Source organism: Coturnix japonica, chromosome 6 (genome assembly GCF_001577835.2).
Source record: "Coturnix japonica isolate 7356 chromosome 6, Coturnix japonica 2.1, whole genome shotgun sequence".
Lineage (NCBI taxonomy): Eukaryota > Metazoa > Chordata > Aves > Galliformes > Phasianidae > Coturnix > Coturnix japonica.
In genome coordinates, this window is record NC_029521.1 from 17,531,672 (window position 1) to 17,546,663 (window position 14,992).

The 14,992-nt window shown below is 38.3% G+C and overlaps 1 protein-coding gene across 4 annotated transcripts in view; it reads right to left on the reverse strand.

Annotated features, from left to right (window-relative positions):
* Positions 1-14,992, reverse strand: part of PLCE1 (phospholipase C epsilon 1) — a 144,735-nt gene that overhangs the window by 118,951 nt on the left and 10,792 nt on the right. For all 4 annotated transcript variants that reach the window (XM_032445621.1, XM_032445620.1, XM_015867102.2 and 1 more), the window contains exon 2: positions 286-1,885. In XM_032445621.1, the coding sequence (XP_032301512.1) occupies positions 286-1,473 (1,188 nt within the window). In that variant the 5' untranslated portion in view covers positions 1,474-1,885. The remainder of the gene's footprint in view (positions 1-285; positions 1,886-14,992) is intronic.

Below are 14,992 nucleotides of genomic sequence, written 5' to 3' on the forward strand. Positions count from 1 at the left end.
CATACGTACACATTTATAATATACTACACATTTAGATCTGCACACGTATAACTTTCGTATAAACCTAAAACTATGCATTTTGCCTCATGCAAATCTTAAACTCAATTGAGTTCCTAAGGATAAGACATCCTTCTGAAAAGTGGTGTTCAACGTAAGGTTCAGCACGGCCACGTAAAATACCCTATTGTCACTATGTTTACAAATTGAAGGCATTTTAATAAATGAAATGTTTTCATGTTAGCAAGACAAGTGAAAACAAAAACAAACAAATTATGACAAGCTTACCTCATACCATAAAGATGTCTCAAGAAAGGAATTAAATTCCCACTTTATTAAGCTCTGAATTATAGTTAGCTGTTCTGTTGTAATCCTAGAATGCTTTAAGCCACTGCTGTTTTTCCTCCGCTCAACGTAATTCCAAGCAACAGTTCCAATGTGTCCTGAAGGTAAAGTCCTAACAATCGCTCTCATTCCAGTATAAACTGATTTTTTAACCTCCTTATCATTTTTACAGAAACGTCTTATTAATAGTGTGGAACGTTCCTTTTTGCTTCTAAAAAAATCCTCTTCCATCTCTTCTTCACAGTTATCATTACAGTCTTCAAAATGGCTCAGAAAGGGCTTTGAAGGCATCCTTCCAGTAAAGTTATTTCCAAAGAAGCTGTGACCTGAGCACGCCACTTTAACCTTTCGTGGCGCTCTTTCCAGACAGAAGTACTTATCCCTTAAAGTGTCGTCATACAAGTGTTGCCCATGTTCATTTTCACAATTATTTGTCAACTCCACTAACGTGCAAGTGCATGCAGGGGAGCCAGTAGTGCTACTGCTGCCAACACCTACTGGCTGTAAGCAGTCATTCAATATGAAACCATTGTGCAATTTGCACAAAGCCTTTGATAAATTCCTTTCACTTGCACAATGAAAGTGAAAAAAGGCTACTTCATCAGTTCCATTGCCATCACTCTTATTTACCGCTGTCTGGCTTCTTAATGAAGGTCCATTCATTTTCAACTGAATTTCAGCAAGCATAGCTCTTTCCAGTGAAACAGGTATTCCAGTTTCTAGGCATGCCTCTCCCCCTGCTAAAGGGCCACAAGATTTATACAACTGACTGCATGGGATATTGCTCTTGCAGTTTTTCTGCACAATGTTACAGTTAATGTTAAGAAATTTCACTGAATCGGAGATGGCGTCGTTCTTCTCCCAAAAGTTTTCATTAATATTGTCATCGGTCATTTGTTTATTCGTCAAAGTGAATATTTTGGGCACCGAGCCCTGCAGACTTTCTTCTTCTAGTCTGTGTAAATATGAGACAGAGCGTGTGGTTTGCCTTCCTGGACTGGTGGTGTGTCTTTTTATAACACTGGTGTCCAAAGCATTTTCAGTATTTTCATCCCCAGCTGACTGAGCAGGTATCACTTTACCCTGCACAACAGAGACCAGAACAGAAGCTGTCATCTCTTCAGAGGTCATCTTGACAGTCTTTAGTGGCTGAATGTGTGGTGGGGAGGGAGTGTCTACCAATCCTCACTCCATTATTTCTGCATAATAAAAGAGTCAGTGCAAAATAATCAAGAAACACATGATAAAACACACACTGACTACTTGATCTTTTTGAACCAGAGAAAAAAAGAAACAACTTTGTTGTTGTTGTTTTACTGCTGGACTACCCAGGCTCCCTTGGTTGTATGTTACTGGCAACAGATGCAAACATTTTTAAACCAGCTTCTTAATGTGGTGTAGCCTTTCAACTTGTCTCTTCCTACAATTAATTCTTCTGTCATATGTAACACATACATTGCTGCCTCAGGTTGTAGAAGACCAAACACGTAATCCATGCCAAAGATATTTCCACTTCATAGCACGCCCAAAAAGTTGAGGTTTTCTGTAAAGAAAAGAAAAAAACATGCATATTTTAAATAGAATTTGTGGCATAAAGTCCATCATCACAGTTATGACAAAAAGAAACTGTTTTGGTGTTATGCAGCTTATGTTCTCAGTAGCCTTTGTGGCGTTACTGTGCAACCATGAACAAAACACAGTTTTTTGCCATAAGTTTATCACTGACAGAGACAAGCAGGAAGGTAAAGTAAGTTAACGTGCTAAAGAATTAATTAAAAAAATAAAAATAAAAATAATGAAGGCTTAAAAAAAATCGAAGTGATTCGACGTGTAAAAATTATTTTATTACTATTCCCATATTACTCAAGTTACTATGATTAACATTTTATTTTAATCTTAGAATATCAGCTTCCATCCTTACTGGTTGCTGATCTTCATCCAAAAGTAGTTAGCCACAAATCAGAAGATAAAATGAACTCTTTAGTTCACAGGATATCTTATATGCCATTTTCTCACAAAATTAAATGCTGAAGTGCAACTAAACGCAACAGTTCTCCTGCAATTCATCTCATGAGAAAGCAAAAACAAATTCATTGAAAAGTTACATTCAGATAGAAATATGATGACGTAAGGTTTGATAGCATTCTTTCATTCAGAATATAATTGTAGTTAATGCACACACACACACCAAAAGAAGCAATTTAATTCTTAAAACAAGGTTTCAATTTTACTGATGTAACAACAGAAGAGAGGGAGAGCTGCAAAGGAAAGTGACGCTGACAGAACAAAGAGCCACAAGTTTCACATTCTCCACACATTACAACACTCGTGTGTGTGCCAGAGCAGCCTGAGGAAGGGAGACCCCAATCCTGGACAAGAGGAAGTTTTATCATCAGAAAGTAAAATAAAAGCTGGAGTTCGCAGAAGAGTTGTGGAGAAGGAGATAGCAGTAGTTGGATAGAGCAGCGGGGGAAAGGAATTAAACTAGGATCATACAGTTCACAAAGCATCCCATAACACAAAATGCTGTGACAGTACAACAGCAGAAGAGGTGCATTAAGAAAGCGATACATAAACAATTCCTGAAGTCCCACGATGGACTCCATGAAAAAAGTTGTATCCCCATTTTCATTTTAGTTCAGTTTAAATATTTCATAGTGTGGATTTTTGTTTGGATTGTTTTTAGGAAATAATACAAACAAATTCCAAATCTCAGCAATAATTTTATCCTAACATTTCCCATCCTTTTTCCCTGTCCTTGTTCAAATCCCTAGGAAGCAACTTCCATAACTTTTCAGACCACACACTTAAAGAAAACTGAGAGCAACTCATCTAGACATGCTTTGATACTATTTCTTCAAGCTTAAGTCTATATACAGCAATGCTTATCAAGGGGCAGGGGAAAAAAAGCTAATAGTCAGCTGGTTTTTCTTGATCTTTGTTTTACTCATGACTTTTTGTTGCTATACAAAAAAACAATGCTTCATAACAGACACAAAACATGCATATGTTAGTCTTCAGTGTCCTTTGAAGGATTTCTTTCATCTATCCAAACATCTCCGTCTATTGATTCATCCTTCCTGTCTGCAGCAGAAAAATTCCATGCAATCCAGTGAATATACAAGCAACTGAAACATATTCACAAAGATACTGTCCATAATATTGCTAAGCCAGGAATAAAAATTAATGGAATGGATTGTTACTGCAAAGAATATACGGTCCACTGTGCTACATGATGAATGAAATCCTTACTAAACAACTTCACTGTAAAAGGACAAAAAAAAAAAAAAATCACCAACTTCATTACACAACTTTGACAGCTTGTGTAAGTGAATTCCAGATCACAAAAATGACCACGTATATTGAAATTACTTCATCATTCTTTAATGGCAAAACTTTAAAATTGTAACGTTAACAATAAAAAAATCACATTGCTGATTAGCTTCTTCAAAGAACTGCAGAAATCAGAGGTCCTCTTATATCCCAGAGATTGCCCATAAAGCTCATTCAGTGGCCCAGACTGTTCTTCCAGGGTTTTCCCAAAAGCTTCCTTCAACTTCCTTCTCCCATCTCTCCTGATATCAGTTTCCACGCATACAGCCTCCAAGCAGCTTCTACCAGATCAATTTTTCCTCTAGAAAATTTCATCTCAAATCTTCCCCATCACATACTTTTTTGGTCACCCTTCTCCTCAGCTCCAGAGGCTACATGCCTGTCTTTTCTATCCACCAGCATCACTCTTCTATATGCGTCCGTCTGAAATCCACTTCCTCGGGACTAATGTCTGCTTAAGAATACCCGTGTCTACATCCAGCTGTTCCCATCCTCTCATGGCCACTGCAATGTGATAGGGAACTGATCCACCTCAAGAATTTTTTGCTCAAGTATCTTTACAGCTACATCACTTTCCCAATTCAGCCTCCGTATGGTTGCAAGAACACCTGTGCTACAACAGCAAACAGAGAGGACTGGGAAGAGAGGAAAAGGCTGTTTCAATTGGCTTATACATCTCTGCAATCTGCGAACACAGTTCTGTGTTTCAGCCATGTCCATCCAGCATCTGGACATCACCAAAACTGGCAAACTCCCCCCTGTCAGCACTCCAGGCCTTCAAGTCCCCATTACCACCCCTCACGCATCTTGTCACCACAGCTTCACCTAGTTGATTCAGCCACAAGTCTTGTCAGGCAACTTCCCTTTCACCCAAACTGATTTGCCTTGTGGTCACACAATCACTCAAACATACAGAAATAAAATATCAGAACTGCTTGGCAGGGACCACACAACACAGTAGCTGATTGAGTTTAGATCACATTTACTATGATGCCTAAACCCACCCCGAACATAAAATCACAATGTAAAAGAAAAGCTATCTAGTACATGGATATGTTAAAATCTCATAAAACAGCAAGTAAAAAGTGTAATGCCTCTGATCTATGGACAACTGCAAAAATATCTCAAAGTGAGCTCTGCTTAACAGATGACAAGGGTTTCATATGTCCTCCATTACTCTCCTCTCAGTCTCTGCTTTCCACTGTAATCAACAGAATTCACTTCAGCATGCCCAGCGAATTCCTTAAACTGTTGGAATTCATTAGACATGTTATGAAGTATGTTAATAGTGCTATAAACGCTATCAAGTGCAAGACAAGCTCAACCAATAAAATGGTATTTTGCGACTTACTGTAAAATCGCAAAATTTTCACTCCCTATGTCTACCCCTACTTGCTTATCTGCATACGGGTGGTCAAAGCCTTCGGGTGGTCAAAGCCTAGACCCTTGTATAAAAACCTCAAATATATAAGTGCATTTGCATATAAAATTATTCAAAACCACATTTTTCTGTTAAACATTCAGCTCAAAGCGCACCTAACTCACAGTTAAAACTGCATATAAAAGCACATGAACTAGCTGATTAAACCTGCACTGTATTCAACATGCTAATATTTCCTAAAGCCAGTAGATTAGCTAATGAAATCCACTAATAACTACAGCGGTCCATTTTACAAGGCTCAAGTTACATCAGAAATGTAATGTGCTCCTTTTACTCAGAAAAGGAAAGTAAAAATATAAGAAACTAGATCCAGCATCAGTGAATCATCTTGGATTCATAGGTCGGCCAACAAAGACATAGGAATAATGAAAATAAACAATGTGACAACCTTTCAGCACACACACTCACAAAATATATTAAGTCTGAAAACACGGGACACAATACCAATTTGCCTACTTCTTTTTCCACTGCTGCAAACAATTTAAGACTGAAAGTTCAAGCCAGTTCTAATCAGTATTAAAAATAATATATAATAATTCCTAACTCCCCAGCTATTTGGTATTAAAGATCACAGCAGACTAGGTAAAACATACTGCTAGAATAATCAGGGACTATAAAAGTGGTATCAGTTTAACCTTTAATTCCTCATTCAAGCTAATTTCCTTTTGAAATCAACAGAAATTCTGTTTCAGAGAAAATAATAGAGTATGCAAAGATTTACTGTGCTATTTTGCCTAAGTAAAGGTATCTAAAGGATCAGAACAGTCACCCAGTGTGGTACACTGAGCCTTTAGATGCTATGCTGTCAGGAAAAAGATGATTAGCTCAACAGTTGAAGATGCTGGCTGCACAGCAGGAAGAAGCAAAAACTCTGTTAGAGGCAAAGCAGGGCTATGGGCCTCATAGTAAAGATGAGGATTATTCACAGAAGTTGCATGCTGCCAGTGATGCCAAACTCAGTTCAGTATTTATGATGCTGGGGGAGATTTACAGAGAAGTGGGTGAATGCCTGTTAGGGGCCAAGGGTGCAGAGAGAAAAGGGGACTGACAGAACTGACAGATATGAGAGGCGCATACCAATGGTTTCCACGGGGAAAGTGCTACTAGACTGGGATGAAAGGTAATTCAAGACAGCTGAAGGGCAAATGCAAGCTGCCTGAAAATCTCCACTTCTTCAAAGGCTGTGCTGGGATGCTCTTCTAGCAACTTTTGTCCCACGTGTCTTGTGTATACAGTGACTACTAATCCTAAACTGAGTTTCAGCAAATTAATAAATGTGGATGTAATGCACATGGTACAAGTAATGAGTATGAGATTCTTGGGAAACAGTAAACTAGTGGAAGAATTTGGCATGGGTTAAGTGGATACAAAACTGTAAATCATTATCTCACGCCACCCAGAAAACTGTGTTTAAACAACGTAATCTCAGTTTAAGCACTTAAGGAAACAACTGATCCATGAGAAAGGTTGGTTGCATACTATGACTGCACATTAGCAATAAAAATGAGCTTATTCAGTTTGTTTTTTTAAAGAAGTAAATAAACAATAGTTTTTTTTTTCCCAGACAAAGATCTTGAAAGGAGTAAGAAAACCACATTTATTGACTCCTCTTTGATTTACCCTTTTACTAGGGTAAATCATGTTACTAGCTTTTAGCTTAGTGTCTTATCTCAGAAACAAACAGAACAGACTAGCAAAAGAACAGGACAACAATGTGTCACCATCAGTTTTCTAAATCTCTCCTCTGCCAAAGGAACCACAGGGAACAGTAATGAAGAAATAGTCAGGCTCTTAAAAATCATTCAAGATGTGCACAAACCCTATTTGAACAGTTGGAAGCAAGTTATAACAACATTTTACTTGGCACAAAAACATTGTGCTGAACCTCAGATTTACCACCAGTGTCTGTGTTTCAACAACAGCAAAAAAATCTCAAAGAACAACAGTATTTATATACCCATGTCAAGTTAGAGAGGTTTTTTTTCTAATTTCTAGAATACTTATCTAAACATGATCTAGTATTAGATGTCTCAAGCTACACAAATGGGTGCCAGATGGTGAAGCCTCAACTGCCTCATCATTCATCACTGCATCAGGCAGAATCTGAAGCTCCTGCCAGATACCAGCTCCAAGCTGCATTTCTTTACAGAACCCCAGTTTCTGTACAAGCAGAAGCACTGAGAGATCCTGTGATTGTGTTCATCCTGCTGTCAGTGTCAGTTCTTTATAGATCTGAAATCATGCACTTAAGTAAACTTTGTTTGGTGGTTACTTGAAATTCATGCTAAATGACCTAATTCTTGAAAGCAGTAATTTCATCATCAGCTCTCTGATGAGTCCTCACATCTGAAATGCATGACTAACCATTAAAAGTGAGATTATCCCTCTCCATCTTTAACCAAGTATTTCTGGAACACGCTTTCCATGACTCTGAAAACAGTCTTGAGCAGATGAAAAGGATTTCAGAGCACTAAGTCCTATCAGGAAAAGGGAAAGTAGTAGAATCTTTAAAAAACGTATTCGAAGAGCACAGAACAACTGGCAATCGAACACGTATAAAAGGCAGACAAATAATGCTTATTCAAAAAGAAAAACAGGAAATAGTAATAACAGTAAGAAATTTTTAAAATCAGGTAGAAGAAAAAAGGGCCAGTACATCAGAATTTCAAGATATAAGAAATCAAAATCAACCATGCCAAGTATGTGAGAAGAAAAAAAAAAGACAAGATTGAAAATGAAATTTGAGGTGTAAGACAATTAACTGTCCGGCTCCAACCAGATTATCTGGTTCCTCATTCCCTATCACCTTAAACAAAGCATCTTCCATTTCCTGAATGTGAACTCCTTTAAGGAAGGGAATAAACATATTGAGCCAACAAAAAATGACTCCACAATCACAATCATCTGGTGCCACTCACATCATAATATGAGTTGACAGAAATGGTCCAAGCACAAAGCAGGGAGAACATGGAGAATCCAGGACCAATACGAGAATGTATAAGCAGCATCTCGCACTGAGAAAGTTTTAACTAGTTATCAAAATACATCCTAAAGATAAATCTACCAGAACATAAGCATAAAAATCTGAGCAGTAAAATCAGCTAAGTTACTACTAACAAATAGGATAAAACACAGCGAAGACGAGACCATAAGGAAAGATCCAGGAAGGCAGGAAAAGAGATTTATGACACAGAGAAGACGTATTTTATGCCTGCATCCCTTCCTTCAAATACTAAGTGTGCATTAGATCACATTTAACTGGTCTTTACACAGTTTTAAACAAAGGCCAAAAGCTCACAACACATTTCAGGTGGCATCTGCTGGATCTGGTTCCAGTCAGCACTGCCATTACAAACATTCAAGTCAGATTACAGAAAACTCAATAAGCTTTGATGGTACAGAACTGAGAGATGTTAAGAGTCTGACACCTAATTTTGCCTCGGCACAGGGGGATTTCCTGACATCCTTTCAAGCCTCAGCTCTTCAAGGCTTACATGATCTAATACGGACAAGTTTAGTAGGGAAGTTCTATTTAAGCACTTCATAATTCAATCACTGTACATCTGCTTTTTTTTTTTTTTTCTCTCTTTAATTTTTTCTTTAAGCATATGGGTTCTTCGGAAAATACACATCATGACATACAATTAGTTCAAAATGATGAGATATTTCAGAGGCCTTCTCATCTAAAACCAGCAAGATTCAGAACTTCTCTTGCTTTACTTAATATTTTCAATAAATTCACAGAGACCATATAGTTGATTTCCCTACTTCTTTCTTACCCAACTTTACAGATTGTCTAGAGAAGTGTCTTTTTAGCATGAAAATACCAGAAACCCCAACACTCCTTCCCAGTGTCTGAATAAACTACCTTTTCCTAATTTCTTTTTAACTTTGGTTTAGCCCTGAACTAAACTACTATGAAGAAAGACGTGCCCTGGCCACAGCACAAAAAGACAAGGCCAAGTAACACCTTTGTCTCTTTCTGTCTCAAGCAGGCCTCTACAAAATTAGCTCTGTCTTTAAAAAGGGGATTAATTAAATCTAGTAATATACATCCTTAAAGACAAAACTGCCTCATTCACTCCGGCCCACCCCCAGGTCTTGCACAGATCTTCAGTGAACACCAAATGACATTCTCACAGCACTGATAAGTGCAGACTTCAAAACCAATAATCATTCTGTCAAATCCTTTGAAACGCCTACAGCTTTGAATGAGGAAATAATGCAGCTATCATCCAATTTCAAGGCTATGCCTACCTCTGAGGATTTTGTGGTTCTGGATTCAATGCCACCATTCATAATCTTTGTTCTATGCTTTAACAAGTTCCCAAGTTCTCCATGTACACTTTTTCGTTCATGTGGTTTCACAATCAATTTATGCAGTTTCTCCTCAGTAAATGAAGCACAGTTGTTCGCTAATGTAAAATATTTTGGAAAATAACAGAAGGATCTTCTACTGATTGGGTTCATAGGAAGTCCAGCAAGCAGAAAGAAAGAAGAGGAAGCAGAGGAGTTTTGTGCACAATCAATCTCAAATACAAATCACCTTAAAAACACTGTAAATGGTGTTTCCATTAAAATATAAATGACAACAATGATTTTCATTAAAATACGAGCAATAAGTTTGGGAAGATCAATCGCATGTATTTCCTTTCATTTGTCAGTCATTTCTGTGGACTCAAAATGTTAATACAAAACAAAACACTTGCATGCAAACATAATTGTTCTGAAATCTGGTTATCAGATTCAAAATCTGCCACCTTGAAATGTTCACTGTTTACAACAATGAGTATTAGTTGTAAACATGGTATACTCCCTCCATTGGTGATGTTTTCATGGATATCACCATAACCAAAGGACAGTGTCTGCCAACATCAGTTTTCTCAAGCTTTTAGAAATTAGTGCCACCAGCCCAACCTCAGGCTGAGCTTTTCAGACACCAGGGCAGGGCTGGGACTTGACACTGTGCCAGTCAGACTTGAAGCTATACAGCCTATCATTGTGAAGCAGAATTCACCAAGCGTTGGATTGTTCACCCACTAATAGGGAACGTGAGCTGGGATTAGACCGTCGTGAGACAGGTTAGTTTTACCCTACTGATGATGTGTCGTTGCGCTAGTAATAAAATATAATAGTAGTATACAGCAACATCTACACCTCCAAGCAAGGCTTCTCCTTGCAGAGCTGTCTAAGTGAAAGAAACATGCACATTGGTTTCTACAGCAGCACATTTCTTTATCCAGATACTGCAAGAACAAGCATTAATTCTCAGAATCTACAAGCCCTGGCTTAGCAGCTTGTAACAAAGCAATACTTCAAGCTCAAGGTAAGGATGCTTGAGACCATATAAGCACTATTATTTCTCACCTTCCCCTGTCCCAAAGGGGTAGCAGAGAGATTAGCATCATAAGGCAGAAAACCCTGGCCCTCCAGCAGGAAACTCCAGCTCTGGCAATCCCCTTTCAGGAGTTAGATTCAATGATCCTTGTGGGTCCGTTCCAATTCAAGACATTCTATGATTCCTTAATCTAGTCCCAGAAGAATAAAGTGCCATTGGTACGTAGCGTTCCTATCACTTAGCAATTCTGCCAAATGGAAAGTCATGCTCTTAAGGGGTATGAAGAGGCAGAGACATATTTTAGTAGAATATAACAGTACATTACCAAGAACACTATCATATCGCTGAAGTTTTAAAATTATTCTAAACCAGGTCACACAATGAGAAACAAAAATACCTTCTCAGGTTCCTAGCTTGCATTTTCTCATGTGAGCACTCAGGCCTTCTCACTATCCCCTCTATCACAGTCCTGCATGTACACCAGTAGCTGTAATTCTAGCTATGTGATGAGAACAGAACAAAGCCGTAATAAAAATACTTCTAACTACTAAAAGTCTGATGGCTTGCTAGAAATGCATTAAATCACTACAGTTTAGCTTCTATAAACCCCACTAACACCTTTATTCACATTGTGCTAAGCTACAGTACTCCTATTAAAAATTTTACTTGAGTAATAATATATTACTGCTGAGCTGTCATAACTATAATAAAAGTCCATTAAAACTGGAATCCTAATATGTTTAAAATAAAATTTAAAATAATCTGTAACAAAAAAAGGTGTTCAATTGTCTACCTACACATTTATACTTACGTATGACAATTAGGAAGTTTCTTTACACTGTTATTCCTTCCAAGATAAATGGAACTATACATGAAGAAAATTCTATGTTTGCAGCAACTTCCACACTCTAAGTGCTGCCTCCATTTCTTTAACAGCTTAAGCTATTTGAAGGAGACAATTCTGAAGACCAGGGTAGAATGTTTTCATATATAATTATTATGCATTTATGCAACCCTCTATTTGAGGATCTTCAAAATAATTGCAGTGAATTACTGAATCCATTCTAAACAAATGCGGGTATATTGCTTTTCTTGGTTATCTTTCCAAGTCTCTATGGAAGCAGGCTATTAAGTATTTCCATCTGCTTGTGAAACTCCTACTTACTTCCAATGACTTATTACTGCACACCTGGGCTTCATCCTTTCTTTTGGGAGAAAAAGATAAGTTGAACATTTGCTTAAGGTTAAGTGCAGCCGTCATAAAGCAACTCACTCCTGGGTAGTACAGTCAAGCTTCTTGCTTCATGAATAGTAAGAATTTGGAATTCTAAGCACGAAAATCCTCTCCCTTGATAAGATGGGACTTTATCCCAGACCTTTAGTCTACTTTGGACTTCATAATATAGTTAGTTGGGATAAGAATGTGTGCCACAAGCTAATTCTATACTTATCTCACACAAACAATCACTTGCTCTAAGTTTGTTACATTTCTTAAAAGTTCACTCTTTCAGCTGAATAAATGGAAGGCAAACTTTAATTTTACCAGGAACTTCGCTACTTAATGAACAAGTATTTCAGGGAATGCTTGATGTTCCTGTAGAGCACGTGCTACCTAATAAAACACAGCATCACATACCTCAGTTACTTCCAAAAGGAGCAAATTCCAGCTTTCTGCAGATTTCTCTAAGTTGAATAATTAAGCTATCTAAAGAGATGCCTGCTCTAACTAAAGTGTTTCTTACAATTGGGATATTACTAAGAATTCCCTCCTACCCAGATCCTCTGCTTTTTTACAATGGTCAACTCTCATCAGAGCAACCTCTTCACGGCCAGATCATTTACAGAACTTCTGTACCTGAATAACACCAATATGAAATCTGTAATCTAGCATCCTTGAGAGCTGCACTTTTGTAAGGAAACTGATTGCTACAGGCTAAGTTCAAAAGTTGGCAGGAAAGACATAATGACACACAGTGCGACTTTGTAAAGTCGTTTCCATAAGAAACCAGGCTAGAAATGCAGTCATAACTTGGAAAAGGACACTTCCTTCTCTGGAACACCCTTTTTTATTTTGACATAAGCCGTGGTTTGTGCCAGAGAATCTGCCCATATCCAAACAACACTGCTTCATTAAAATCTGGAAATGCTACTAGGGAATGCTGTTCTTTTCCCTCAACTAGATATAGTAGATATGTTCTAATTTACCTAGGCACATGGACATAAGACATTATGTTAAATGACTGTTACATATACAAGCTAAAATTTCTCAGCTGAACAGAAAGATTAGCTTACATCCATTTGATTGCACACCCTTGTTGTTAACATATTACTTAATATACTTAGCCCAAAGGGATCTCAGAATGCCTACTCATATGCCTGATGTACACCTCAAGATCCAGCAAAAAAAGGGAATGCCACTTTTAAATAAGCCAGTGAAACAAACCACAATAAATTCTGTAAATGAACTAGTGCATGCATGCTGAAATACTCAAGGTTATTTCTGCTGTTACAGTTAATGGAGATAAAAACTACTTTTTCTGTATATTACTTCAGCTTTATAATGACAAACCAATGCTACAACTAACACAAAGATAGACAGTGTTAACCTGGGCAGTTTCATCAAAGCTATCTTTCAGAAAGAGCAGCGGGGCCAGGTGTCCTAAGCCCTTAGCTGCTGCAAGCAGCTGCACCCACAACTCACACCACAGTCCCACCAGACATTTCAGCTCAGGCTTATCCCCCAGCTCAGGCTGAGCTGCATCTCAAGCCAACACGGCCCTGTTCTGTACTACTTCTGACATTCTGACCAAGCTCATCAGACTGACATCAGACCAACTACCAGCTTGCGCTGCCCTCAGGATCTGTTGATAGACCCATGTGTCCTCCCACAGCCCTCCCCTGCAGCTCCAGGAAGGTCTTGGACTTCACTGCTAGCTAGAACTGTGTTCTCATGGCAAATGATAAGAAGCACTTGAGGAAATCTATGATGTAGTGAAACTGTTCACTGAACATAACATATCTGTACGTCACCAGCAGTGGGAAGGCCAAGAATGGTGATGAGGAGGTTATTCTGAAATGCGCAACCAAACACTATCAGGCTGATATTTGGGTTACAAACTGAAAGATAAAGAGTAGCTCAAGCCTTGTAATCTGGCTTCTCTGGTGCAAGATGGCAATAATGGTTTCACGTAAGGAAAGAACTCTGTGCACTAGATACCAAATTTCACCTGCAGAACTGATGGCTGGAATGATCAGTGAGCTTGGCAAGCAGCTGAAGGGGTTATGAAGCAATATCTGGAATGGAAAGAGATCCCTGGGGAAAGGCAAGGCAGCAATCAAAACTAATGGTCTGTGTAATCTTGTAATCTACACTGTTTTCAAAAAAAATAAAGAAAAAGAAAAAACGGCTTATGCTGGTAACAGTGCTTTGCCTACAACAAAAACATTGGATGCAATGTTTCAAAACAGAATAAAAACAATAATCTCAAAACACTTTTTAATGCAATGTGTATTAGCTCCATGCCACAGCCTGTCAAATTCACTGATAATAAGTAGAGAAATTGTTTTAGGATGACAACTCAACAATGCTACCTTCTGCAGCACTAATTTTACCAGCCCTTCCAACTACCCACTGGACCTTGGACCTTGAGAACCCAACAAGGAAGAAGTAGATCATACACAAGGAAAGTAATACGTGCAGAAATCTAGAACAGAGTTCGTGGATAACAGTAAATGACTTATGTAAAATAAACAAATAAATAAATAAAATAAAATAAAGCAAACACATAAAAGCAGCACAGGTAAATGAAAGCAGATGAAAGCAGACTAACCTGTCCCCTGAGAGTTCAAATCACGTATTCTTAATTCGTCCTCTTAGGCATGCTACTGCCACACCTCAAAACAGTCACCTGCTCCCACATACCTTTTCTGTTGCGATCTTTGCCAGATCAGTGCATCCCGTAGTTTCATGTAATTTCTAAGGGGAAGGGGAAGGGGGGGGAGACACACAGAGGAGGGACTGTGTGTTCCTTTGCACTTCAATATATACTGAAGTGCAGTTATGTTAAGAATACACTAAAAGCACCGTAGTTAACCTGTTTGCTCCTCATGCACAGCTCAAATAACAGTTACCTTTTTAACAAAATAACTTTTCATTTTTCTTTGTATTTCTGCAGCCACAAACCAATTCTTAGAAGTCTGAGATCAATTAACGATTGGCACATTTACTCATAAATTTGTAAAGTTCCAGAATCCTTGTTAACAATGAACTCACGTGGCTTTTGTAGAGTAAATGCATCCACCCAAGGCCTGTAATGTGGTGAGAAAGAGACACCTTGCTACTCTTCGGTAAGCGATAAAAAGGTGCAGCTCTATGCCAAAAAAACTGCTTTAGGGGGGAAGGGTTGGACTAGGAGATCTCCAGAGGTCCCTTCCAACCCCTACAGTCCTGTGATTCTGCAGCTATCAGGACTTGGAATGTCAGAGCTCAGACCAAATTTACAGAACTGAAAATGAGAATGAAGAGTAAATTTTGCAGC